The 27,002-nt window shown below is 39.0% G+C and overlaps 2 protein-coding genes across 3 annotated transcripts; both read left to right on the top strand.

Annotated features, from left to right (window-relative positions):
- Positions 1-3: 3 nt before the first annotated feature.
- LOC116299574 (uncharacterized) lies at positions 4-27,002 on the top strand. 2 transcript variants are annotated; one of them, XM_031708247.2, is made up of 66 exons: positions 4-188; positions 2,599-2,618; positions 2,710-2,754; positions 3,026-3,088; positions 3,204-3,308; positions 3,388-3,486; positions 3,596-3,649; positions 3,751-3,804; positions 3,913-4,020; positions 4,147-4,191; positions 4,271-4,324; positions 4,464-4,508; positions 5,334-5,432; positions 5,505-5,558; positions 6,515-6,559; positions 6,672-6,725; positions 6,820-6,864; positions 6,955-7,008; positions 12,396-12,449; positions 12,844-12,897; positions 12,973-13,026; positions 13,289-13,387; positions 13,460-13,513; positions 13,812-13,856; positions 13,983-14,090; positions 14,165-14,218; positions 14,342-14,395; positions 14,469-14,522; positions 14,718-14,762; positions 14,855-14,899; positions 14,971-15,024; positions 15,100-15,153; positions 15,257-15,310; positions 15,389-15,442; positions 15,541-15,594; positions 15,682-15,735; positions 15,830-15,883; positions 15,973-16,026; positions 16,123-16,176; positions 16,336-16,389; positions 16,790-16,843; positions 17,065-17,118; positions 17,236-17,289; positions 17,545-17,598; positions 17,675-17,728; positions 17,795-17,848; positions 17,921-17,974; positions 18,249-18,302; positions 19,106-19,159; positions 19,238-19,345; positions 19,424-19,477; positions 19,608-19,661; positions 19,763-19,816; positions 19,992-20,045; positions 20,129-20,218; positions 20,377-20,394; positions 22,672-22,689; positions 22,928-22,954; positions 23,060-23,837; positions 23,892-23,968; positions 24,278-24,328; positions 24,407-24,539; positions 24,611-24,711; positions 25,061-25,138; positions 26,241-26,462; positions 26,699-27,002. In XM_031708247.2, exons 1-66 carry the CDS (start codon positions 116-118, stop codon positions 26,837-26,839), a joined length of 4,920 nt encoding a protein of 1,639 aa, XP_031564107.2. In that variant the 5' UTR covers positions 4-115; the 3' UTR covers positions 26,840-27,002. The 2 variants fall into 2 exon arrangements, with proteins under 2 accessions (XP_031564107.2, XP_031564106.2); XM_031708246.2 differs by having other exon boundaries at positions 23,060-23,968.
- LOC148905805 (uncharacterized) lies at positions 25,446-26,096 on the top strand. The gene has a single exon (XM_089038637.1). It carries the CDS (start codon positions 25,614-25,616, stop codon positions 25,965-25,967), a length of 354 nt encoding a protein of 117 aa, XP_088894763.1. The 5' UTR covers positions 25,446-25,613; the 3' UTR covers positions 25,968-26,096.

Here is a 27,002-nt window from a genome sequence, read left to right as displayed (position 1 = left end):
TTTTAGGACCAGCATTAATTTACTGTCTAGCACGCATTGCCGGGGAAAGGCGAGAGAATTTGCAGCGTACAGAACCTTCATGCTTCAGCCCTGAACACACAACTGGGTTGAAAAGATGGGGTTCAGCTTCTCATGGATCGCCGTTTCCCTTTGTGTTGCTGCATGGGTCGTATCTACATCGGGACAAGGTAAACTCTAGTGTTGCTTATTAGATAAATCTATTGCAAGGCATTCTTCGATTGGAAACCACAATATGATCCGCTGTTGTAGCCATACTTAAAATCATTAACATCTCATAAATTTTGCCTATGTTCTAACTTCAGCAGTCGGTCGTTTACAGTAAGACTTTTTTGAATGAATGTAAATGCATGTTCCATAGTAAACCTTGGACTAAATTCTCTTGAAGGTTGCAGTGGAGTGTTTGAAAGAGCTCATTGTTCGTGGTACAGTGACACGGGTCGTACTGGTGAAATACCTAAATCCCGAACCATAAACTCCATGTAGTAAACATAATCTATTCATTTCTGCAAATTAATGTTTATCGATTTAATTTAGGTTATTTACAAAAGTATAACACGAGTGCATAACTTTAAGGTGTATGTCTTAGTATGATAAATAATGCCTTTATTGTATTGTCTGTTAATGCCAGTATATTACTTGTGGCTAAGCGCATCGATTGATATCAATCTTAGTAAAGTTACTGGAAATACAAAAGAGCACATAACTGTAAGCTCTATTTCTGCAAAATCGGTTTGTCTAAGTAATGTTCTGACTAATCGCCGTTTGGTTATGCTTGCAAGCTATACTCTAAGTTATGAAGAAATGGTTTGATATCGTGTTACAAGGCACATCCTTTCTGTCGGATAACATTCAATGCATCGAATAAAGCCTATACTTTGATACCCTTCCAGCAGCACCAGGGTAGTTGTGATATTGTTCTGCTGTTTGACAGACAGTTTTTCTTCGCTTATAGTATGTAAAATGTTAAAGTTAAAACTTGGTAAGCCGAGACCAAAAATGTGTCGTACAGACCGGACAAATACTCTTCTTGACACCAACAAAACCTTTACTAAAATGCAGAAAAAGGGAGAATTCTTCGTTTGCACGTGACGTCATAGAGCAAAAAAATAACAACTTAAAATTAATTATGAATGCTATTTACTTGATTCTTCAATATGTTTTAGAGAACTTTGATGTGACTAAGTGTAGGAAATTTCAGATCGTATCTTATTTTGTGATCGGTAATCCTCACCTTACGCTCAATATGTGTCTGAAAAGTCAAAGAAATACAGATATTTTTGCCAAAGCAAAATTTTTGGTACATGTTTGAAGTGAATTTGATGAATTTTTGTCATTAAATATTTTTTTTAAATTTGGCCGCCATGTTGGATGATACTAGATATCATCCAGCGAGTTTTCGCTATACATTTACACTAAAATATCGGTAACTTCGTTCGCTCATAGCTCGTTTAAGAAATTCTCTAATGCTCCATATTTTTTGCTCAGAGTTGTATTATAAGTAGCTCTACATGGTCATAAGGATTGTATTTTGGTTGGAGCCAAAAAAATACTTTAGCACCAGCAAAATACACGTGGTTGCAAACGAAGAATAGAATGAGAATGAACTAAGTAAAGTACTTTGTAACTGATATCATTAAAGTTTGCCTGCAAAATACGTAGGAGTATTGGCAGCACAGACTACGCCATTGGATAGCTTGATTTTCTTGAAACGTTAACTGTGTTACATACACAAAGCGCTAAACGAAAAAAAGCTTCATTTGGTAATCAATAAACAGAGATATTAATGTTTCATCAAGCTAATCGTTTTCTGGGACCAAAGAAATTCGAATCCAGGCGCGATTGTTTTCCAAGAAAAATTACCTTGACGAAACATAAATAATTTACAAATGTAATAATTTACTAAGCACCCAATAGATGTCTTATGTAAAAAACAACTGGATGTTCTACATTATGTATATTATGTATCACTCATAGAATATGGTAAATCAGTCAATGATGATCATTGATGAGTACGTGAAAAAAAGAAATGCAGTCATAACGAGAAAACATTCTGAAACAGATAGATAGTTCTGTAATGTAGCCTTTGCTCTTGTAAATTGTCTCGACCGACTAGACTGCCTTATTGTTACAACACTAATATTTTTTGCGCGTCAAATTTCAACATTTTTTTGAAATCTAAAAGATTTTAAGCTAACTTTTGAAGTGTGAAATTTAATTAATGAAGTTTTCAATTTCATATTAATTATGAATGAAATATAATGATGGCGTGACTAGCTGTGGCATAGATAAACTAGATGCACGAATGGAGGCAGGTATGAGGTTTCAAGTGAAAGAACTCTTTCACGATATTTGATATTCGGGTTAGTCTTTCAAACTGTTTATTGTTAATATCAGACCGGTATATTTCTTCGCTAAAGTCGTATCATAAAAATGTTGAATATATGTCGGTTTTTTCTTCTTCTCCGACAAGAATCGTAACATTGGTATATGCCAGTACTTTAACGAAATTTGCTCAGTTCGGGAAAGAAACTCAGCAGCAGTCGTGCACTAATCTTCGATGTTTTCCTTCTTTTTCAGTACCCCAAATTCTTGATCCGGTATGTAGCAATCACTCATATGTTTTACATACATGACTTTTTAAAATTACCACCATTATTTGGACCAATATATATTTGCTTATTTTTGCAGTCATTAAAAGGAGTAAAAGGAGAAAAAGGAAGAACTGGTCCACCAGTAAGTTGCCGTACTCTTGTGTTGTCGGCGGTGATTCATAGTGAAAATAAAGACTAGTGACACTAGATCATTATCAGATAGCTAAGTAAAAAGCCTGCTTTAAAGCGAAATGTTAGTAATAGTAGAGTGCTGAACCTAGCCTGGATAGTTTCAAACCTATAGACTTGAGGACCCTGCCCACAAATATATATACAAAAGAGGTATGCTGAAATGCGCGCTGTCAAACTGAATCTTAACCAAAAAGAAATATTGATTATTGTTTTCTTTTTAGGGTAGTCCTGGTCGTCCTGGAGCTAAAGGCAATCCAGGCGATCCTGGTATTGCCGGTGAAGATGTAAGTCAATATCATTAAGTGGTAACCTGTTCTTAGGGCTGTCTCCGGCCCGGCACTTTTCTTTTGTTTTGCCAATTAAAGGCTACATTAACACTGAATCTTACTATGTTGACAGGGAGGCCCAGGAATCAATGGACCTCCTGGTGTACGTGGAGATATTGGTCCCCCAGGATTACCGGGTAGGCCTTTCATTAGGCGTGTAGGAATCCCCGGTAAACCGGTAGGTATTCAGTCTCCACTTATCTGATCTTGGTTTTATTTCATTAAAGTGTTATATGCGGTTTTTCTTCTCATTCTAGGGTAGCCGAGGGGCTCGGGGAAAGAATGGTCTTCCAGGACCCGAGGGTCTGCCCGGTGAACCAGGAGAACCAGGTGCCCAGGGAGTTCGTGGAGAGCCGGTGAGTAGCGGGTAATTGTTACCTGCGTATGTGATAGTGGGCTGGAACTAAAAGTTATAACTACACATTGAACACATTAAAAACGTTTCTTACTTGTAATATGCTTTAGGGTGATGCCGGTGAACAAGGACCGCCTGGTAAAGAAGGTCGAACGGGTAAAAATGTAAGTACCTTCCATGGAAACAACTAAAAATTAATTATTTTATTGAATAATATGTATTTGAGAATAAAACGTTAAGCAATCACTTTTTTTGTTATTATCAGGGAACCAGTGGTCTTCCCGGAGTCCGTGGAGAACCTGGACCACAAGGATCAGCCGTACGTATTGAATATGACTTTCTGATTTGACTAGTTCTTCAGTAGAGTCATATTGCTTCCTGTTATAATTCTAAGTACAATTTGACGTTACTTGTATTACACTGGTAGGGACCAAAAGGACAACAAGGTCCTAAAGGAGTAACAGGATTCAAGGGTGACACCGGACGAGTTGGACGGCCGGGACCCAAGGGAAATCGTGGTGATGCAGGCTTTAAGGCAAGTTCATCAATTAGTAACGTCTGCTTTTTGCCTTCCGTTTCATTTATGTTAAATGAGGAAAGACAAAGCAATTCAAACAAATGCCGTATAAATTAATTATTTTCTCTGTCATGTGACATTTAGGGCGATAGAGGAAGAGCAGGTTCGGCGGGAAAGAATGGCACAAAAGTAAGTTATGCCTGTCAATGGTATTGATTTGAATCTTCCAATCGTGAGCTTATTTTGTCTTCTGTTTCAATTGTAAAAGGGCGCTGCAGGTGCAGTTGGAGAACCAGGAAATGAAGGACCACGTGGGTTCATGGTACGTTAACACAACAATTAACTTTCTATTGTATTTACTTATTCAGTTGGTCCATTATGTTTTTACATGCCATAATATATTCTACTTGAATATTGAATTTAAGCGTTAAGTATTGATATTCCAATTGATTGATCTTTAGGGAAATGTAGGAGTAATTGGAGACAGAGGACCTTCTGGTCCCCCGGTAAGTATTGGCACTTTTGCTAAAAAGTCTTGATTAGATTAACCGTAACATGTCACTTGCAATCGACATAGTTTAGGTTTCCATGGTAACAGGTTGACAAACCACTTCGGCTTTACGACTTGTCATGCTAACAAGAGGTCCACACGTTTTGATCAGCACACAAACACTGATAAGCTCTCAAATACTTATTAGCTACAAGCATCTATCTTCACCGCTCATCCGAACTTCGTTATATACTATCTGGCCAACTCAATTACGTAATGATTGTATACGTCATTAAAACATTCTAGAAAAATACCGAGTCCAGAAACGTCTTGAAACATAGAAAGTTCTAGAAACATTCATTCTAGAAACTTCGAGAAAAACCTTATGTAACCTAATCTACATAGAAAGTTAAGGGATAGAGAGAGAGAGAGACAAAGAGACTTTTGAAGTTGTGCTCCGGGGACATCCCAACATGTACTGCACAGTTGCTACTGTACCGTGGTGATTAGCAATGGCAAGACAAGAAAGTCGGACTACACTGGATATGAAAGTTAAATGGTAAAAATCCAAATTAAAAATCCAAAACAATCAAAAATTACCACATTAACTTTGACACATTACTTCATACATAATATTAGTAGTGACTGCGAATGGGCAAAACAACGAAATGGGAATGGAGTATCCAAAAAACGTTTGGAGTTTGGAAGCTGGTAAGCCGAGTGGGATTTGTAAAGACATTTGGGTTGGAAATGGGATTGACAACCCTTCCTCCCTCCCCCCATATTCAGGACCTTTCACTCTTCATTGAGGACCGATGATTTTACATTTTTCATATTACAGGGACCTCAAGGATTACCCGGTACTCAAGGTTTGCCTGGTCAACCTGGTGACAAGGGAGCCGGTGGAGAACCTGGTTTGGAGGGAGAGCGTGGTATACAGGTAAGCAGTTTAAATGATGTGCTGATCATTAAGCGTACATGTATATGATTATTAATATTACTTTTCCTTCAGGGACTTCCCGGCCCCCAAGGTCCAGTTGGAGTTGCAGGAGAAGCCGGACAACCCGTAAGTGAAATAACGTAATGTGGAAATTATATAGAAAATATTATGATCCGGGCTTTTCTTGATCGTCACTGATTCAAGCTATGACTAGTTGCGAACAACGAATTCCTATTGAACCTGGGCTACTGACTGGACAATTATTGTTTCCCGCGCGCTTCCCATACGTCCTTGTTAGTTGTGGATAGAACGATTAATTTGTTTACTCACCCTGACGATGAGTCATTGACCCAAAACCTTGAGATCTTAGTAACGAAATTCAACAAAGAACAAACGAAAACGTACTTGAAATTATGCTTCAATAAACACTAGGTAAAATAGATTAAAACGTATGCATTTGAGGCTGGTAAACAGAGGTATTTCTTTTTGATGTATATTATTTTCTTATAGAAATTTATTATGAACTTTATAGATTCGAACTTTATTATAATCATGAGCTTTACTATAGACGAGTATTTTTTTTTCGAACCGATTGGCGTGATTTGATTTCACGACTGCCATAATTTATGTTTGCTCATGATTTTGAGATGGCGAGCCAATCAACTGGCAGATACTCTAGTATAGTCTTGCTATTACAGATAATTTAATGTAATAGTTAATTAGTAGTGCCCAGGCGTTCATTGAAATGACTCTACTTGAGCAATAATTTTATACGGATAGCAATTGTTTATCTTAATAAAATTATGCTAAAAGACTAACCATATTTTTTCCTTTCTGGTATCTAAAAATCTCTGCCCGTGGTCCGGTATCCTGACGCAAGGCTTACGTCATCCAAACTATAGAAAAACGGATTGTTAAACAACACGAATTGCAAAACAAATAGAAAAGTAAATGGGAAAAAAATAAATAAGTTATTTACCGGCCTAAAGTCGGTCCGGATAGGGTAAAACGGTGTCCTTGGTATTAAAAAATGGACCTCGGTCGGTATATTTAAAACATATATATATACCTTTTCTCTTTAGGGCGAGTCTGGACGAAATGGAGAACCAGGCCAGAAGGGAGCGAAGGTACGTTATTCTTGAGTGCATCGAGAGTTCTTGAATCACTTGATTTTTGCATTAATTCAATCTAAATTATAACTTTTGTCGTTATATTAAGAACTATAGTATCTGTTTTTAGGGCCCACAAGGAATAGCAGGGCCACAAGGACGACCAGGCGCCCCTGGTAGACAGGTATATAATTGATAATGAAACGCATTTTAGTATTATTCTATTATCTTACGTAACCCAAAGGGTAAATGAAGAAACTTTATTTCCATCTTTTTAGGGTAATCCAGGAGTCGATGGACTTGCTGGATCACGTGGAAAGAGGGTATGTACGTCACATGATTACAATTACATATCGCATATGAATAGGTCAACTATTCAGTGGAATAATGTGATTTATGATTTTGATTAACAGGGAGAACCAGGGAGAGCTGGACAGCGAGGTTTGCCTGGAGCATCTGGTGACAGAGTAAGTCAATTGTACATTAATCGGGTGTATGGGAGAGAGAGAGGAATGGTGACAGAGTAAGTCAGTTGTACATTAATCGGGTGTATGGGAGAGAGAGAGGAATGGTGACAGAGTAAGTCAGTTGTACATTAATCGGGTGTATGGGAGAGAGAGAGGAATGGTGACAGAGTATGTCAGTTGTACATTAATCGGGTGTATGGGAGAGAGAGAGGAATGGTGACAGAGTAAGTCAGTTGTACATTAATCGGGTGTATGGGAGAGAGAGAGGAATGGTGACAGAGTAAGTCAGTTGTACATTAATCGGGTGTATGGGAGAGAGAGAGGAATGGTGACAGAGTAAGTCAGTTGTACATTAATCGGGTGTATGGGAGAGAGAGAGGAATGGTGAGTGAGTGAGTGAGTGATACTTTATTTATACTCGAAAAAAAATTCTATCAATATAAAAATTGCTTTACAAGAATGTCGAGTTAAATAAGAATACAATTTAGACAGCTAAAAAAGTTTATGAGAGTCCAACAGAAGAAAGGTTTCTTTTAAATTCCCTTATACTTCTAGCTGACTTAATATCTGAAGGCAAAGAGTTCCATGCTTTTGCACCTTCATAGGAGAACGCACGTTTGAGGTACTCAGTGTTTGGTTTCGATAATTTTAAACACTTTTCTCCCTTCCGCAAATTATATTTTGTAGTTTGATACTCAAAGCGGTCTCTTAAACTTTGAGGTGCAAGAGCATTCAAAGTCTTGTACATTATTGTGGCTTTATGTTTCTTCCGCCTGTTTTGAAGATTTTTCCATCCTAGAGACATTAAAATGTCGCGCGACCTAGTTTCATAATTACTCTTAGTTATAATTCGGCCTGCGCGATTTTGCATTTTTTGGAGTCTGTCAGCTGATGTTTTTGGTAAATTATCCCAAACCACATCGCAGTAGTCAAACCAAGGAGTTATCAGCGAATTATATATTGCAATCGCCGTCTCCTGGGGGACGTAATCACGAACCTGTCTAAGGCCAGCCAGGCCTGATGAAACTTTTTTACATATATGATCGACATGGTCAGCCCAGGACAGGCGTTGGTCGATTACAACCCCCAGGGTTTTGGCTGTTTGGACACGTGCGATTTGTTTACCTTCAAGGTAAACATGTGGTTTGGAACTTATTTGACGTAATTTGTCGTCAGACCCAATAAACATATATTCAGTCTTTGTTGAATTAAGGCTTAATCTATTTGCCATCAACCAGTTGGATATGCTAATAATATCAGAATTGATCTGCTCAGATAAAGATTTTACGGAAGTATTACAAGCCGTGAGGCTTGTGTCGTCCGCGTACATTCTTGTACTTGAAAAATGTACACTATTTGGTAAATCATTAATATACAATATGAATAATAATGGACCTAGGATTGACCCTTGGGGAATTCCACAAAGGGTTTGTTTTATAGTAGATAATGTATTATTCACGTTGCATCTCTGTCTTCGCTCAGTTAAATAGGATTTAAACCACTTCAATGAATTTTCTGCAATGCCGTAATTAGCTAATTTATGGGGAAGGATAGAGTGATTAACTGTATCAAACGCTTTCGTAAAATCAAGGAAGGTGATACAGTTAATCTTCCCTTCATCTATATTTGTAAGCCATTCAGTTGTAAGTTCCAGCAGAGCAGTAGTCGTTGAGTGCTGTGGTCTAAAACCTGATTGTTTTTCAGAGAGCAGGTTATTTGAACTAAGATAAGTATATAACTGGTTGAAGACAATTCTTTCGAAAAGTTTAGCAATGGCAGGAAGTACTGAGATAGGGCGATAATTGTTTAAATCATCTCTATCATTTGCTTTATGAATAGGAGTTACCTTGGCGAGTTTAAGGTCATTTGGAAAAATACCACTGTCTATAGATTGATTGAAAATCTTAACTAAGGGATTAATAATAATTGGAGCACCTTCCTTTATCAAGCGCACAGATATGCCGTCTAAGCCCGTTGCCTTATTACTTGATATAGAGTTTAAGATCTTAGATAATTCATCAGAAGTCGTGTGTTGTAATTTAAAGGTCGAGTTTGCTTTATTTAGGTAATAGTTAAAGCTTAGTGGTCCTTCCGGGATTGTACCGGCTAGCTTTGTCCCTATTTCAGAAAAATGAGCGTTAAAAAGCTCAGAGATTTCTTGAAAATCACAAATAGTGTTTTCCCCGCTCTTTAAGGAGGTTATACGAGTTTTGTCTTTACTTTTTCGAGATAAGACTTCATTTATTGTTTTCCAAACTTCGCTCGAATTTCTCGAGATTTGTGAAAAGTGAGTTTCATAGTATTTCTTCTTAGCTTTTTTGATTTCATTGTTTACTCGGTTTTTACTTGCTTTGTATTTTTCCCAGTCATTTTTTTAGTTTGTCACGTTCGAGCATCAATTTTCGTATTTCAATTGTCAACCAAGGCGTCCTTCTATTTCTTATGCGCTTCCGCTTTAACGGTGCGTGCAATTCAATAATAGATAGAAACAATTCTTTCCATTCTTTCCAATCCCAAGGGAGTGACGCCAAGTCCCTACGAAAATTGTTTGCATCAAAATGTTTGAAAGTTCTAAATGTTATTATTTTGTGCTTATGATTTGTTGGTATAGCTATCTTGCGTATAGCATACACCAGGCTGTGGTCACTCAAAGAGAGGTGTATAACACCGTTCTGGGCAACCCTGTTTGGAGTGTTTGTAAGAATGATATCAATCAATGTTTTGCTTCTTTGGGTGATTCTTGTTGGTTCAGTAATTAGTTGATGTAACTGAAATAACTCAGAAGTATGTCTTAGTTGACGAGCCTGTGTACTTGTATTACTATTGATTAAATCACAGTTCAAATCCCCCAAGACATACAGCTCTTTGAATTCAGAGTCTATTTTTGTCAAAATATTTTCGAGAATGTTACAGAAAGCTAAAACGTCATAATTTGGTGGTCTATAGCAAGCTAATACGATAAATGGTCTACTGTGTGGTTTCGTTATCTCAATACATAGTGATTCAATGTTGTTATCAGATAGATCCGGACGGCTTTTGCCGTTTATACTTGATTTTAAATACAAACTAACACCCCCACCTTGACGATTTCTGTCAAACCTATACAATTCATAGCCTTCAATACCTACTAGAGAACTTGGGATAGTAGGGTCAAGCCTGGATTCATTTATAGCAAGAAGATCAAGGCTCTGATTTGCGACCCATATCCTCAGTTCATCAATGTGTGCGAGTAAGCTAGCAATATTCAACGAGGCCATTTTAAAACCTCTTACCTTTGGTATGTTATGGCCAGAAATTGATACGTTGGATTGATTTGAAAAGCTTTCCTCTATTGGTACTCTACCTAAGGATCAAGTAAAATTAGATTTAATATGACTATTGAAGTCTTTGGCGATGGCTCCTATGCCGGCTCGGTTGAGGTGGAGTCCCTTGTCATTCAATTCTTTGGTTGTGATTTTGTGCTTTATAAGAGTCCATCCTCGGTTTGAACAGAAGGATCCAAGCCGCTTGTTAACATCTATTCTGGCAGTTTCAAGCATACTGGAGTCTTGTCGAGCGGTAATTTCTGAAATTGCTATTTTACACTCTGGAAGGGCATTCTCAATGCTTTCACATACTTCAACAATCTTATCTGTTACGGTACTTGGAGTATCACTTTTAAGGTTGTTGGTTCCCGTATGCAATATTAAGCTATTAGGTTTTCTCTTGATAATTGGTTTTATATAATCTTTCAAGTCATCAGCAGTTGCACCGGGAAAGGAACGAATAACCACGAGATTGTCCTTATTAGACATTCTCCATCCTTCTAGTTTACCAATAATTGAGTCACCAACGATAATTGTTGTCTTCCGATTCTCTTTGTGGGACTTATCCGGCTGTGTTGTCTCACTTTCATCAGGGCAGGTCGCTGGGGCTTCACTAGATTTATCTATGGTTTGTGAACTCTGCTTCTTTCTCTTTTTTTGCCTCTTTTTCCCTTTCACTGAACTGTTGTTGCTTGTAGTTAGAGGTTCTATCCGTTCTTCAGTTTCATGCATCTGCATAGTTCTTTCTGTCATGTTAGGCCCAAAGAAAGGGTTTCGAAAAGGGTGGGTCCCAAGAGGAAATGAAGGCATTAGGTTATTGTTGTGGGTAATGATGCCAATTGTTGCCAAGAGTTTTTCGCGTTCGTTTTGTAAATGTTTGATAGTCTCTTTATGAATAATAATTTCTTGTTTCAACTTTTCGATTTCTTCGTTTACTTCAATTTCTTTAAAGACTTGTCTTTTTATCAGGCTGACTTCTGCAATTAAATCTTCTACTTTTTGGGTCAGTGGCTTAATAGTGGACTCATCACTTAACAGTAACGTTGGAGTGGTTGGTTGATAAATAGGCACTTGTACTATGTCTTCGTCAGGAAAAAACTCTAGGAGAGCTTCTCTGAGTTTTTCATAATTCGACCCATAAAGTTTAAGATTTCCCGTTGTGGTATAGAAACGTACCGATGCGTCTTGAATCTTATAAGTAAAAGCTTTGTGGAGTTTATCTTCACTTACTTCACCGGCGTCTTCGTCAGGAGCATCAAGGACAAGCCGGATTAGTGTCTTCAAATCTTCGAAATTTCCTTTCCATTTAAGTTGTTGGTCGTCTGATAAGTCCAGTAGTGGCTTAAGACTTTCCATCATTAGTTTCAAGGATATTTGGAAGGAAATCGTTTGTAAGATTTGATAAAATTTGAAATTTTCTTGGAGCTCACTAATACACGTCCGTCCAGAGTGAGTACATGCGCAGTGAGAGGGAGAGTGGGAGAGTGAGAGGAATGGTGACAGAGTAAGTCAGTTGTACATTAATCGGGTGTATGGGAGAGTGAGAGGAATGGTGACAGAGTAAGTCAGTTGTACATTAATCGGGTGTATGGGAGAGAGAGAGGAATGGTGACAGAGTATGTCAGTTGTACATTAATCGGGTGTATGAGAGAGAGAGAGGAATGGTGACAGAGTAAGTCAGTTGTACATTAATCGGGTGTATGGGAGAGAGAGAGGAATGGTGACAGAGTAAGTCAGTTGTACATTAATCGGGTGTATGGGAGAGTGAGAGGAATGGTGACAGAGTAAGTCAGTTGTACATTAATCGGGTGTATGGGATAGAAAGAGGAATGGTGACAGAGTAAGTCAGTTGTACATTAATCGGGTGTATGGGAGAGAGAGAGAGGAATGGTGACAGAGTAAGTCAGTTGTACATTAATCGGGTGTATGGGAGAGAAAGAGGAATGGTGACAGAGTAAGTCAGTTGTACATTAATCGGGTGTATGGGATAGAGAGAGGAATGGTGACAGAGTAAGTCAGTTGTACATTAGTCGGGTGTATGGGAGAGAAAGGTTATTTTTCTCATTTTTCATATTTGTTTAGGGAGATCAAGGACGAAGAGGCTTGCAAGGACCACAGGGTCAAGCTGGCCGACCAGTGAGTAACCTACTGTATATATTAGCATGAACATCTATAACAAACATTTAAGCTGGAGGATATTATTGATAGTTCAATACTTTTTACATATTTGATACTGAACAATCATAATTTATCAAGTATAGATCTTCTCGAACAATCAGGAATTGATCATAGGTACGAGCAAGAAAAAATGAACTAAGAGAAGAATCCCCGCGCCCTATTATGGGCACTCGCACAGATGTGCTGTTTGCTCATGTTTTTGTGTTTTTCAAAATACTAGAATAGTAAAACAAAAAAATAAGTACGAAAGATGTTTTGAAAGTAATTGGACGACCCTTGAGAACTTTTAAAACATCATTCATGATGATAATGATGATGATGATGATGCTAACAGCAAATATTTATTTGATAGGGCCGACGCGGTAAAGTAGGCAACCAAGGAACCCCAGGATCCGTTGGACCAACGGTGAGAAACATCTTATCATGTTTGAATGTCTAGAAGTTTTATTAACTAATTTTTGTGTGTGTCACATTTAAACAGGGATCTGTCGGTCCACGTGGTCCTACTGGCGCATCAGGAAACACTGGACTTGACGTGAGTACACTAATTTTCATATATGAAGATATAGAAATATAGATAAGTTATAGTGCTTGGGAACGAGGTTATTCGGGGCGAAAGCCCTTGGAATTAAATTCGGAAAAATTAATTTCCAACCTCGCTGGGAATCGAACCCACGACCTTCGGAATTGTACTACCGATGCTCTCTCATTAGTGCCATGCGGTCCACATATTCTCTACTTTTCATATATATATCTGCTATTTACATATATATTGCTTATTTATCGTAAATGTTTAGGGAGACGTTGGGGAGAGAGGAGAGACAGGACCTGATGGAGTCAAGGGAGACCGAGGCCCAGATGGCATTCCCGGAGAAGATGGTATTCCCGGACCTAGGGTAAGTATATCCAAGTCTTCTATATCTTATTATCAATTACCTCCTTGATGATAACATACATTTCTTTTATAGGGACCTCCTGGAACAAGTGGCCAGTCGGGAGCCGAGGGTAAAGATGGAGCAAAGGTACGGCGTCGTTTTATACCATTATTTACTTCTTTTTCTAAAAGATAGTCTTCCTACTGAATGCAAAACATAAACGTCGAGTACCATTTGATAAACAAACCTTGGTAAAGAACTCAAACAAGATACACAATTACATTTGTTCCAAGAATAACAATATGACAAATGCAGCATTCGAGAAATGCTTGCTGGCTGGAAGTTAAGAGCACAACTTGGTGATGTGCAATGGACTTAACAAAAAAATTAAGTATAAGCCTAGATAGTAAGTTTCTAAATGTCTGATAAATGTGTTGGATTATAGGGAGAACCCGGGAAAAATGGCGAAAATGGTGCTCCTGGACCATCAGTAAGTATTCGTTCGCAACCAAGTACGTCATTGTAGAGTGTTATTGTAATGGCAGACTTGAAAGTTATCATTAACACATATAGTCTTGTTTAAATACATAATGGTTTTTTTTTTTTTTTTTTGCAGGGCCCACCCGGAATCTCCGGTGTAATGGGTACAAGTGGACAGAAAGGAGAACAAGGAGCACCCGGTGTAGCAGGAAATGCCGGCCCTCAGGGACCACGTGGAGCTCCTGTAAGTGTATCTTCCCACGATACTGAATACATCTGCGCATGTCATACTAATATCTATTTTATATCAATGCACAGGGAGCCCGTGGTGCCTTTGGAGCATTAGGTGATCCCGGAACACCAGGACGAGATGTGAGTCTTCATTTGAATAGTACTAAAATGTCGTTTTTTACTAAATGTCGAGACAGAGCTCATAATAACCAATAAATATATAAATAAATAAACAGTTATTAATCTCGCTTATAATTTTTGTAGGGAGCATCCGGACAACGTGGAGAACCGGGACCAACCGGAGCGACAGGCCTTGCTGTAAGTATAATCACTCTGCACTTTGTTTAATAATGTATGGGTATAAACAAATCGTCATTTGTCATTACTTTAGGGACCCCAAGGAGAGCCAGGCCCAGCCGGACCACCTGGACCAGATGGAAAACGAGTAAGTTGTCATGAATGTGGTTGCTGCTGTTGCTCTTCTTATATATAAACACCAACCTACATGGATTTTTGTCAGTGCTTTTCAATCAATGGCTTTACACATTGCCTTTTGGTCTGCCTAGTAATATTACAGTGTGTAGCATTTTCATTTCTTCCCAATAGGTATAGGTAGGTAACCTTTTGACTTTTATTTTAGGGAGCCGTTGGTGAGAGAGGCCAAGACGGACTAAACGGACAAGCGGTGAGTGCTCCAATGTTGCATGTTGTTCGTGTCTTCTCGTGTTCCTTGGCTATCCTTTACGATATTTATTTTGTTTTCTATTTCTTTTATAGGGTGTCCCTGGACCCCAAGGTGAAAGAGGACCTTCTGGATTAAATGTAAGGAAAATGTCTGACGATGTTACTTTGGCTTTATTACGCTGTGCTTAACACATTCCCTGCTTGTTTAGGGCAAACCTGGCGAGAAAGGCAAGCAAGGAGAACCAGGAGTTGATGGTACACCGGTAAGAATAAACGTCCACAGATATCCTTATCCATGGGATATATTGCTAATCGTAAGTGATTTATTAATATTTTAGGGTGACCGCGGTGAACAAGGATCACCTGGACCCACCGGATCTGCTGGTGCAGTGGTAAGGTCACTTTACCATTCTAGTTTACTACCTACTATATATCTCACACGACTTGACTGCGGCTTGTTTAGCTAACAAGTTTTTCATCTGTTTTTTTTTTTAGGGTAACCCAGGCAGACCAGGACAGCCCGGTCCTTCAGGACCCAAGGGCGATGTTGTAAGTAGGAATATGTAACATTATAAAACGGAAAACCAAGCTTGTTTAGTCAAATGATCCATTAACGTTGTTTTGCAGGGCGATCCTGGACCAACTGGACCTCGTGGACATCCTGGTAGTGATGGGAAACGCGTAAGTACATATAATAAACATCTCTATGAATTAAACATTATGATAGCACTTACTAAAATTACATATATATGTTGAGGATTTGTTGATATTTTGCCTAGGGTTTTGCCGGTACCCCTGGAAAACCTGGACCTGTCGGTCCACGTGGATTACGGGTATGTTTTATTTTGAATATTTAGTTGCGTTAATTAACCATCTTTTATGTTTTTCCTGCTAATTTATGTTTTATTGTTTAACACTAGGGTACACCAGGAAATGCTGGTTTGCCCGGTGTTCCAGGCCAAGCTGGTTTGACTGTAAGTGTTACGCATACGCAAGGTTTTTCTATGGCTTAATTTAGTATTATACGCCCAATATGAATTTGATTAACATTTTGTATCTGTATTTTAGGGTATTCGTGGACCTCCTGGCCCACCTGGCCGACCTGGAGATAACGGCAATCAGGTATCGATCTATGTCTTGGTCACCCATACGTTTCTTTTAAATTAATGATAATGTTTATAACATATTTATAAAATCTTTGACTTTTTCAGGGTCCAGCTGGTAACATTGGTCGTCCTGGACCTGTTGGAGAAATCGGCGAACCTGTAAGTATATCGCGGATGTTATTAGTACATGTGATGTGATATTGGTAATGATATTGGCGTCTGATGACATATATACCGACATGTTGTGTTTCATAGGGAATTCTAGGAGATCCTGGTGAGGATGGTGAGCAGGGAGAGTCTGGACCTCGAGTAAGTTACAAAGTTTGTGTAGTTTAGTACTCTGTTCAAATAGCATGGTCTTCTCCATGAGGAAGTTGAGAAAATGCTGTAAGACATGTACCATTGACTCACAAGTACGTACATCAAGGCATGACTTATAGTATTGACTCATGTATTATCCTTTCACAGGGACCTCGTGGCGAGCAAGGATTGAAGGGTGCTTCTGGTCTCATTGGTTCAATGGTATGTATACCCTCTATGCTGAATAGCCCTCGTTAGAAATGAGCAGAAACTATTATCGTGCTGGGACTGGCCAACGTTTTTGGGTAGACGATACTGAGAACTCCAAGTAGGTTAGGAGTTCTTGTCGGTAAACTAACGCATGGCTGTACAAAAGATCAAGTAGCTTTCTAGAAAGGTTGCCAGTGCTTCGAAAGGAGAGAAAGATAAAATATATTTAAAAAAATAGTAATAAATGAAAAATTGTCTGTGCATAAGGTTATTTGCCCAGTCTCTGATTAGCGCCTCGTCTACCCTGCATTCGTTTCGGTCAAGAAGGGATATTTCATTCATTAATGTTACATTTTTATTTTACTTCAGTAGATTTGTATTACGTTGTTGAATGATATTGTTGTTGTTTTAGGGATCACCTGGTCTTGCTGGTGAACCTGGAAATCCTGGACCTACTGGATTACCCGTACGTTTATGGCTATCAATCATCTGTTATTTAGCAGTTCTTTCATTCTTATTAACAGAGGAATACTTGTTGTAATACTTGTTGTAACAATGATGATAGGAACTCTTTCTTCCCAGTGTCTTCTGCCCTCTCGGGATCCATGGAATTAATTTACCGTACCCCCCCTCCCCTCCCCTCCATCATATATTAATTTTCGTTGAATACACATATGTTGTTTGCAGGGACCACAAGGACCTCAAGGTCCTGATGGTGAGCGTGGTTTAGACGGAGAAAAGGTAAAATATAACCACTTCCTCTTGAGGCAAGACTGTAATATACTGAGTGTGCCGGTGATAGTGAATTAACTCGTGCCCTTCTCAATAATGCTAAATCGTTTGTGAATACTTCTGCAGGGTGACCCAGGTGCTAATGGCCTCAACGGTAAACGAGGTATTCCTGGACAAAGCGTAAGTAAATTGCATAAACCGGTACTTGCTTCTTTTATTTATTTAGTTTCTCCTGTGAGCGCAGGGACACCACAACAGCATAGCCAATAACTACGGGCATTGTGATGTTGGCACGGACATTGCGTAAAGAAGTTCCTGAACCGAAACAGTTGATAGCCACATATCAGTTTAGTTAGCTGATGACGTAACTAGTGATTGTTGCCCCCTCCATATCCCATTGAATCAAACTGATTATGTATATCATCTTTGCACTAGGGAAGAGATGGAAAGGACGGCATCCGAGGACGAAGAGGAGAACAAGGAAGAGCGGTAAGTCGGTTTATCGTGCTTCTGGTTGTTTTTATAACATATTAGAACATGTTTGAAAAAAATTGTTTTGCTGTAGGGTGACCGTGGAAGCACTGGTGAGCCGGGTAACCGAGGAGAGCCTGGACAACCTGTAAGTACCACGCATTATTGCATGATATACAGAGATGAGTCGTCTGTTAACTGGTTTTTTCTATAGGGAGCTCCTGGAAGCCAAGGACCACCCGGACCTCGAGGAGCTCAGGGACCCAGAGTGAGTAGTTTTTGGTATCCTATCCTTGGGTTTCTCTCTCTTAAAGGTTAATTAATACTATGTTTATCGTAGGGAGATACTGGTGAAAGCGGCAGAGATGGCAACGACGGACCAGCAGGAGCAACAGTAAGCTATTCCAGTGCATTACCGTCTACTTAACACATTGAAATCAGTTTTTATGTGTCTGTCCTCTTATTGACGATAAGTAGCGTGGATCAACGAACCATAGCTGTCGTTGTTTTTGTTATTTTTACCAAAACAAAAACGATAAGAACTTCTAATTTTTATTGATAACAAAACATTCAACGAAAAGAACGCTGAAATAGCCAATCAGCGAAATAAAATTGTTGTATAGAAGATGATAGTAAACAGTTGTATATTGTGTTGCCTTTACCCCTAGGGACCCGAAGGTCCTCAAGGAACATCAGGACGTGCTGGCTTCCCTGGAAACGATGTAAGTACATAATACACCAGTTGTTTTATTATCTGTTATTACCTATCATTATATTTGATTATGTGCAAGATTACATTGTGATGCACGGTCATTGTTGTTGTTGTCATTGTTGTTGTTGTCATTGTTGTTGTTGTCATTGTTGTTGTTGTCATTGTTGTTGTTGTCATTGTTGTTGTTGTCATTGTTGCTGTTGTCATTGTTGTTGTTGTTGTTGTCATTGTTGTTGTCATTGTTGTTGTTGTCATTGTTGTTGTTGTCATTGTTGTTGTTGTCATTGTTGTTGTTGTCATTGTTGTTGTTGTCATTGTTGTTGTTGTCATTGTTGTTGTTGTCATTGTTGTTGTTGTCATTGTTGTTGTTGTCATTGTTGTTGTTGTCATTGTTGTTGTTGTCATTGTTGTTGTCATTGTTGTTGTCATTGTTGTTGTTGTCATTGTTGTTGTCATTGTTGTTGTTGTCATTGTTGTTGTTGTCATTGTTGTTGTCATTGTTGTTGTTGTCATTGTTGTTGTTGTCATTGTTGTTGTTGTCATTGTTGTTGTCATTGTTGTTGTTGTCATTGTTGATGTTGTCATTGTTGTTGTTGTCATTGTTGTTGTTGTCATTGTTGTTGTTGTCATTGTTGCTGTTGTCATTGTTGTTGTTGTCATTGTGTTGTTGTGTGCGTGACAAATGAGTACTGACACATAAAGTGTATTGCGTAATTTTGATTTTTGCTGGGGTAGGTAGTAATTGTGTAACGTCACTGACCATGATTGTGTCATACAGGAAACAACTTGTTAATTTCTTATTAATCATTTTAGGGAATTCCTGGTGGACGTGGATCACATGGGGTGCCTGGTCCACCTGGTTTAAAGGTAATTGACTTCTTAATAATCAAGTGCTGTTTATTACAGTATTCCAAATTAATTTAATGTCATATCGTTATCATTTAGGGTGTCAAAGGTTACACTGGAGTAATCGGAAAAAAAGGTGTACAAGGTCCTAGAGGCCGTACTGGTTCCCAGGGCCCTGTGGGAGACCGTGGACGACCCGGAGCACCTGTAAGTATTGATCTTCGATTACATTAATTAGTTTCTTTTAAAAAAACTAATCAAATGTAATGTGCCGTTTACTTTTAGGGCACCAATGGTGAAGATGGTGTTGATGGAGCGGCTGGACCTATCGGTGTTACTGTAAGATATTCCTCTTTATCACTCTTAGTCACTATTATTTGCAATATGGCTATTTAGTGCTACTTTCTATACATGAAGAGTTTAATTACTTACTTTTTACTTGGTTGAAATGTAACCTTAACTTTTACAGGGAGAAACTGGTGCAAAAGGATCTCGTGGAATTCAAGGTGTCAAGGGAAACAAGGTAACAAACATTACTTGATTAAGAATTCAATGTTCTCTAACATGTTAACAAGTATTTAGTTGGTTAACTGTTAAGCTACTGCATATCTTGGTGTATTCCAGGGAGAGAAGGGTTTCGTTGGCTCACCTGGACAAGTTGGATTCACTGGCAAACGCGTAAGTTGATTAAACTCGTGTTATTCGTCCATCATTTTGCGTGGAACATTTTCCTAGGTATCTACATCCTTAAAAAGTCTATCAACAAAATATTTTGAATCCTCGCTTTTCCTCACCACATGAACTAAACCTGTGAAACAGCTCAAATATTCCATTCTCTTCTTTTGCTCTCAAGGGACCTGAGGGAGACCCAGGAACGCCTGGTCCTGTTGGAAGTGCAGGAGATAAGGTACAAACATATCGAACTACTCTTCCCTCCATGAATATGATCATCACATAAATCATGCTGTGGTACTTCTTAATATATCTCAGGGTCAAGATGGACCTGCTGGTGTTACTGGTCCCCATGGATACGCTGGGGCACCTGGCCCTATTGGACTAAAGGGTGTGACTGGGCGACCTGTGAGTACATTAATGTTTACCTATGATTGTATACTTTGTGGATGTTGCGTGGGTCATTTGTCTTTACAGATCATTGGGTAATTAATTATATTATACCTAGTTTTCCAAGATCAACTCAAATTAATTTGATGTGGTTTTTTTCTTTTCTGTTTTGACAGGGACCTGATGGATTCCCCGTAAGTACAAATAACTAAACTCTATTTTTTTAAATATCTGTGCTGTTTGTCCAAATGTACGGCTTGATAAAAACAAAAATCTTTAACCAGTGAAGTGGAATGAGATTAGATTAGTAAAACTATACAGATGCGGAGAAAACAGCTCTGCGTTACTGAAGTGACTAAGGCTCTTTAGTTATCAATTGACACGGTTTTCTTTGTTATTCATAAGGCTTTATTTTTATTACAACCCTCATAAACAATGGACAAACTTAAAGCCCGGGGAGGGAATTGAAATGCAGCAGGGAAGAGCGGGGCTGATATGAATTAATCTGATTGGCTCATTATAAATTCAAGGTCAATATATAGTTATAAACCGGGTTTATAACTATATATTGACCTTCGATTCATAATGAGCCAATCAGATTAATTCATATCAGCCCCGCTCTTCCCTGCTGCCTGACGAGTAAACTATCTGGGGAATAATACTATTCTACAGAACTAATCTAATTAATGTTTACATTCAAAAAAACTATAGAGATATGTTTTCTAAACATCACATTATCAAATCGTTGCTAGTGCTCATAGTTTATGTGTTAAAGTTTACATCGCAGTTTTTAAAATAATAATTCTTACAAACTGGGTTTTGCTCATCCTTTTCACTACATTTCTTCTTGTTTTCCTGGCCGCCATTATCGAGATCTTCGTTAGGTCTTTTTGCCGTAGATGTGGTACATTCATTGAAAGGCTTACCTCCACTGTCAAAGCACTTGGAAATCGCTGTCTTGACACTTACACTTGGCCTTTAGTATTTTTGAAGGCTTCTTTCATCTCTATGCCCGGTTCGTTCCATGATGTATTTATCTGGAACAAGTTTCTCTAGTCCACGCGTAGCCGTTGTAGCCCTTAGACTGCAAATTGAAAATTGGGCTTGAATGCTGAGAAAAGGTATTCGGCGTTATAAAAACTGCCTCTTCGTCACTACTCTCCAACTCCATTGCCATACAGCCACATGTGATTACGAAACCCTAAAATCTATGGTTTTCTATTATCATCTGCACTTTTGTTTAATTAGCATCATAGATTTCCAGAACATTAAAACTATGTGCCACATTACCTCTGTAGGGACTAGAGGGCATTAGTAAATCCCTTTATAATCAACTCACATTGTTCATGCTCTATAGACAACAAGGGAAATATAAAAACAAAGCGGAAAATGTTTACCCCTTTTGTATACATTCTAAACTTCCAACTGAACCACGAATATTTTTTAAAATTCTTTTTATTTTCATTATCTTAAAAGTCTAACATCAGAATATTATAGAAAACCTTCTTAATTGATAACTAAAATTGTTAGTTACCTTGAACGTCGGCAATAAGCCATATACATCGCTCGGGCCTGCGGCTCTCGGGATGTATATGGCTTATTACCTCCGTTCTCGGTAACTAACTCTTACATCTTAAATTACACTAACCTGACCAAAAGACTCGTGGTGTCTGACGAAATAAATATATTTATTTCAAGAACCGCGTACATGCGACATAAATTCGTTTAGAAATTTGTTTAAATGGTTATTTGTTTTTCGCTAACCGTTCTGAAGTTCTCGATCTCTCCATTATTCTTCAAATATAGTTTCTTAAAATATCCAAACCAGTAAAGTGGAATGAAACTCGGTTAAAGGATTCAAAACTTAATTTGATTACCGCGTAAAATTTAATGCAGTAATATTCATGCCTTATAAACTAAAGACTGAAAGCCGTATTTTCCTTTAGGCTATACTAACCCACGCGATTGAAGCCAGAATACTGCCGACTGAGTAGCTGTACTAATACTAGTAAATATTTGAATTACAATCCTAGAAAGTCTTCTTTTACCGCTCAATTATACTATTTCTAAAGCCAGGATTTACATCCTCAGCTGCTAAGCCAGTCTATAAACCATTAATCTATGAACACGTCACTCAAATCCATATATGGGTACTCTTGCGCAACAATGCATTTTTCGCGAGATGAAGAAGACAAAAAAACCCAAAGGCATTTTGCGACTGAGCTGCCACAGGCAACCCAGTAACAAGGGAACGAGGGCGTTCTTCGATAAATACCTCGTTTCAAATCAGTGTAATATTTTGTTATTAATCTTATACTTCATTTATGTTTTTATAATTGCATTGCATGGTACAAACTGCACAAACAAACGTAACAATTTGTTTTTGATTACTTAATTATCGGCATATCACGTGGTTTGGATGATGTCATTGAATGGTATACTTAACATCAATACTTGTTGTTTGGTTATAGGGACAAGATGGACGAAGGGTAAGTGCAATTCTATTTGTCCTAGAGATAGATATGTATAGCTTATGATGAAGATAAATTTTAATATCGCCCGGCCCTTCTTTCTATCAAGACACAATTTGTGAATTTAATAAACCAATTTGAAATTTTTGAATTCCTGTTTGAGTTGCCTCGGTTCAAGCATATATTAGATGAAGGAAAGAAACAATAATGCAAGAACTTGTCAACTTTTACTTACTGATTTTTTATTCCATTTTAGGGACCCCCTGGACCTCCTGGACCTCGGGTATGTATGTTGTGGTTTATTTTATACGTTGTAATTTGTACTTTCTTATTACTACCTTTTTTAATAATATCAAACACGGCGACTAAAGATTTTGTCTCATTAAAGGGCGAGCCAGGAGTTGCGGCACCAAGAATGTTCCAGGTTTCCCGTGCTGGTCCAAACAAAGGCCCAGCTCCTTTAGTACCTGGTGGAACTGGTGGAGCTGGAGGAGCAGGTGGCGGTGGACCCGGTGGTGGAGGAACTGGTGGTGGTGGAGGTGGTGGACTCGGTGGTGGCGGATTTGGTGGTGGTGAAGGTGGAGCAGGAGGTGCCGGTGGAGGAGGAGGTGCTGGAGGAGGTGCTGGTGGAGGAGGAGCAGGAGGAGCTGGTGGTGGAGGTATCGGAGGAGGAGGAGGTGGCTTCACTACTGGCGGCGGCGGTGGTACTGGCGGAGGCGGTTTTACTACTGGTGGCGGTGGTACTGGCGGAGGCGGTTTTACTACTGGTGGTGGTGGTGGTGGTGGTGGTGGTTTCACTACGGGTGGCGGCGGTGGTGGTGGTACTGGCGGTGGTGGTTTTACTACTGGCGGCGGTGGTGGCTTCACTACTGGCGGCGGCGGTGGCGGCTTTACTACTGGTGGTGGTGGTGAAGGAGGAGGAGGCTTCACTACGGGTGGCGGCGGCTTTACTACTGGTGGTGGTGGTGGTGATGGAGGAGGAGGAGGCTTTACTACTGGTGGTGGTGGTGATGGAGGAGGAGGATTCACTACGGGTGGTGGCGGCTTTACTACTGGTGGTGGTGGTGGTGGTGATGGAGGAGGAGGCTTTACCACTGGTGGTGGTGATGGAGGAGGAGGCTTCACTACGGGTGGCGGCGGCTTTACTACTGGTGGTGATGGAGGAGGCTTCACTACGGGCGGCGGCGGCTTTACTACTGGCGGTGGTGGTGATGGAGGAGGAGGCTTTACTACTGGTGGTGATGGAGGAGGTTTTACTACGGGCGGCTTTACTACTGGTGGTGGACCAGCAAGACAGGTGTGTTTTTATGTAAACAAACAGACAAAGGGTATACAGAGGAACTTTCATTATTAGAGAGTTAGAAAGCCGTATTCCTTTCAACGTTACAGGAGGTTATGTTCTTCTTTGTTTTTAGTATCATTTTAAGGGGGTTTCGTAAAGATTACAGCCATTGGACCTGCAAATGTGCAAATTAAAACAACATAAAACGTGTATGACGGCATTTTTGCCAAGTTTGACAGACACACTGTTCTTTTCAGTGTTATAAAGTTTTTGTTTCATAAATGAAGATCAACCATGCTGACAACTTGCATATTTGTTCAACAGAAAAGATCTCTCGGCGACACCGGTGTACTCGACGTTGTTAGCGAAGAATCGGTAAGGAAAACCAGATTATTACTTGGTCAGTACTGGTGTTTTTGTTATGGGTATTAAAACACTCTTTTTTACTAAAAGACCGATGAATGGAGTCGAGTGGCTCTGGAACTGTCTGAGTCTGTGATGTCATTTGAACGACGAGACGGAAGCAAGAAATACCCTGCCAAGACTTGCAAAGATCTTTCCACTTGCTACCCTCAACTGCCAAATGGTACGTAAAACATACATGACTCCCTCAGAGTAATTGTAAAGTATATTAATCACTGATGGTTTGTCTCACAGGTCACTACTGGATTGATCCTAACATGGGCTCCAACAAAGATGCTATTCGAGTATTCTGTAACATGACTACACGTTCCACATGCTTATCGCCCAAGACACAAGTAAGTGTACACCAATATATACATTAGGGGGGGAGGGGGGTACCCTGTGGATTCAAATGGAGTAAACGAGTAGCTCCCTAATATGGATGTTGTTCATGGTAAATATACGTGTTGGTGTCCAAGTACTTTATTACATGAAATTTTCGCGGCACTCGCGATTCTGCGAAAAAACGCCATCCTAAGTCACTTTAATTTCGCGCCGGGGATTTCATTGAATGAGTTTTTCATTACCTGTTTAAATTCAAACACAAGTTTCCTTGAACAAAACGACTTTATTAAGTAACAGTAACCACAACACATATCAAATTATTAAATTCAATTTGAAGAATATATATTTGTTGTATTACAGATCAGCCGAAAGAAATGGAATACACAAATTACCCGCGGATACTCCTGGTTCTCAGACGATTTGAACAATGGAGGCAAAGTAAGGTTTCCTTCAGTTCCCGTATCAAACTTCGCTTTGCTTGTGCTTGTAATTAAATATAATATAAACTGGAGAGACATTAGTCATGTGACTATTAGATATAAATAGAACAGTACGAAAGTAAGACATTTCCTTCTATTAAGGGACTGGTCATAAAGTATAGAGGGGGGTGGGGGGCAAAATCAGGGGGTGGGTCACATAATTTTGAACTCCTTCAAAGGGGTGGGCTGTTAATAAAATTTGAATTTGTAGGCCATTACAAAATAGAGTAGTATTATAATTGTCATCATCAGAATTTCTCAAGAAAATTTGCAGTTGCAGAGGATCTGGTTAGGAAGTATGTAGAACATCTGTAGTACCTTCGAATGAAAAAAATTATAAAAGGGCAAATGAAAAGAAAAAGAAAGTAAGGAAGCATGCCGAGAAACTTAAAGCATACGAAGACTATGACTGGAAAGACATACAAGAAAGCGGAATGCTTAAGAAGCAGAGGGATGTAGTCTTGGACCGCTTTTTAAAAAAGCACAACTTGCTCAAGCTCAAAATGTACAAAAGTGAGAAAGTCCAAGTAATAAGTGCTTGGCTGTCTATGCAGCTTTTAAATACTGCGACAAGTACAACAGAGGAAGAGCTAAAAGAATATGGTACTTCACGCGAGGACACTGAAGATGATGATAATTCATATGAAGACACTAATGAGGATACTGAAGATTTGGATAGCGACGAAGAAACTGACATTGTTACTCATGAAATAGGAATTACTGATAGCGAGGAAAACGATGACAGAGAAAGAAGAAGTCGAAACAGTCAATGTTACAATAAGTGGTAGACGTGTGCAACCAAGAAAATTCTTTTGGGATTTAGATTTTTTCAGGGGTGGGTCACCTGCAATTTTGCTTCTAAACTGGGGTTGGGTCATCACATTTTCGGCATCATTTCATGATGGGCCAAGATAAAAAAATACTGATTCTATTCTGATTTTGTCCCCCCCCCCCCCTCCCTATACTTTATGACCAGTCCCTAAATATATGTTCACTTGGTGTCATATGCGCATTTTCTCATGCGATGACAACAATATTTATCTTACATTCTTGTGTTGCAGATTGAATACGGAGTGGATGAAGTCCAAGTCTCACTTCTTCAACTCTTGAGTAATAAAGCAGAGCAGAAGTTCATCTATCACTGCAAGAAATCCGTTGCCTGGTACGATGTTGTCTCAGCCTCTGCCAAGAAGGGCCTCAAACTAATGGGCGCCAACGAGTATGAATTTAGTTCCATTAGTAACAGAAGAGCAAGACCTAAAGTACTATTGGATGAATGTAAAGTAAGTAAACACTAAATGATCATACCCAGTCCCTACTCTGTCCACTTGTCAAAAGAATAGACAACTGACCGTAACGTATTTTTGTGTTGTCATATTGTCCATTAAGTATTTTTTGTTCCTGGCAAAGCTGATTGTTTAACATACTAATGGGCGTAGCCAATTTGATTATTCCTATCTTTCATAACATTCCGAACACATGTAACCCTGATTGCTGATATATTGTCTTTTTTCTTTAGATCCGTGACTCACAATGGCGTAAGACCATCATACAACTAGATACAACCAAGTCATCACGTTTACCTATTGTAGATTTTGCTACATACGATATCAAAGAAGGAGAGTTCGGCGTTGAAGTTGGTCCAGTATGTTTCTCATGAGCTGTAAAATAACAACTTACCTCTTTTTTTTTTTTTTGAATTGTAAAATTCTGAGATGAAGTCCTACAGAAGATCTTCCTCTATTCATTCAAATAGGTTTATTACTTTGTATTCAAGGCGTAGGTCTGTAGGGATTGTGATATTATTAAAGACATTGTCAGTA

The sequence above is a fragment of the Actinia tenebrosa genome, unplaced genomic scaffold (genome assembly GCF_029948245.1).
Source record: "Actinia tenebrosa isolate PJP-AT-01 unplaced genomic scaffold, QUT_ActTen_1.0 PGA_scaffold6__47_contigs__length_16458017, whole genome shotgun sequence".
Taxonomy (NCBI): domain Eukaryota; kingdom Metazoa; phylum Cnidaria; class Anthozoa; order Actiniaria; family Actiniidae; genus Actinia; species Actinia tenebrosa.
This window is presented reverse-complemented; position numbering and strand designations above follow the sequence as displayed.

Coding starts and splice junctions, on each gene's coding strand:
- LOC116299574 (XM_031708246.2), top strand. CDS start 116: ATGGGGTTCAGCTTCTCATGGATCGCCGTTTCCCTTTGTGTTGCTGCA. Junction 13,857..13,982: donor ATGGTGCTCCTGGACCATCA/GTAAGTATTCGT, acceptor TTTTTTTTGCAG/GGCCCACCCGGAATCTCCGG. Junction 17,849..17,920: donor GAGGAGCTCAGGGACCCAGA/GTGAGTAGTTTT, acceptor TGTTTATCGTAG/GGAGATACTGGTGAAAGCGG.
- LOC148905805 (XM_089038637.1), top strand. CDS start 25,614: ATGCTTAAGAAGCAGAGGGATGTAGTCTTGGACCGCTTTTTAAAAAAG.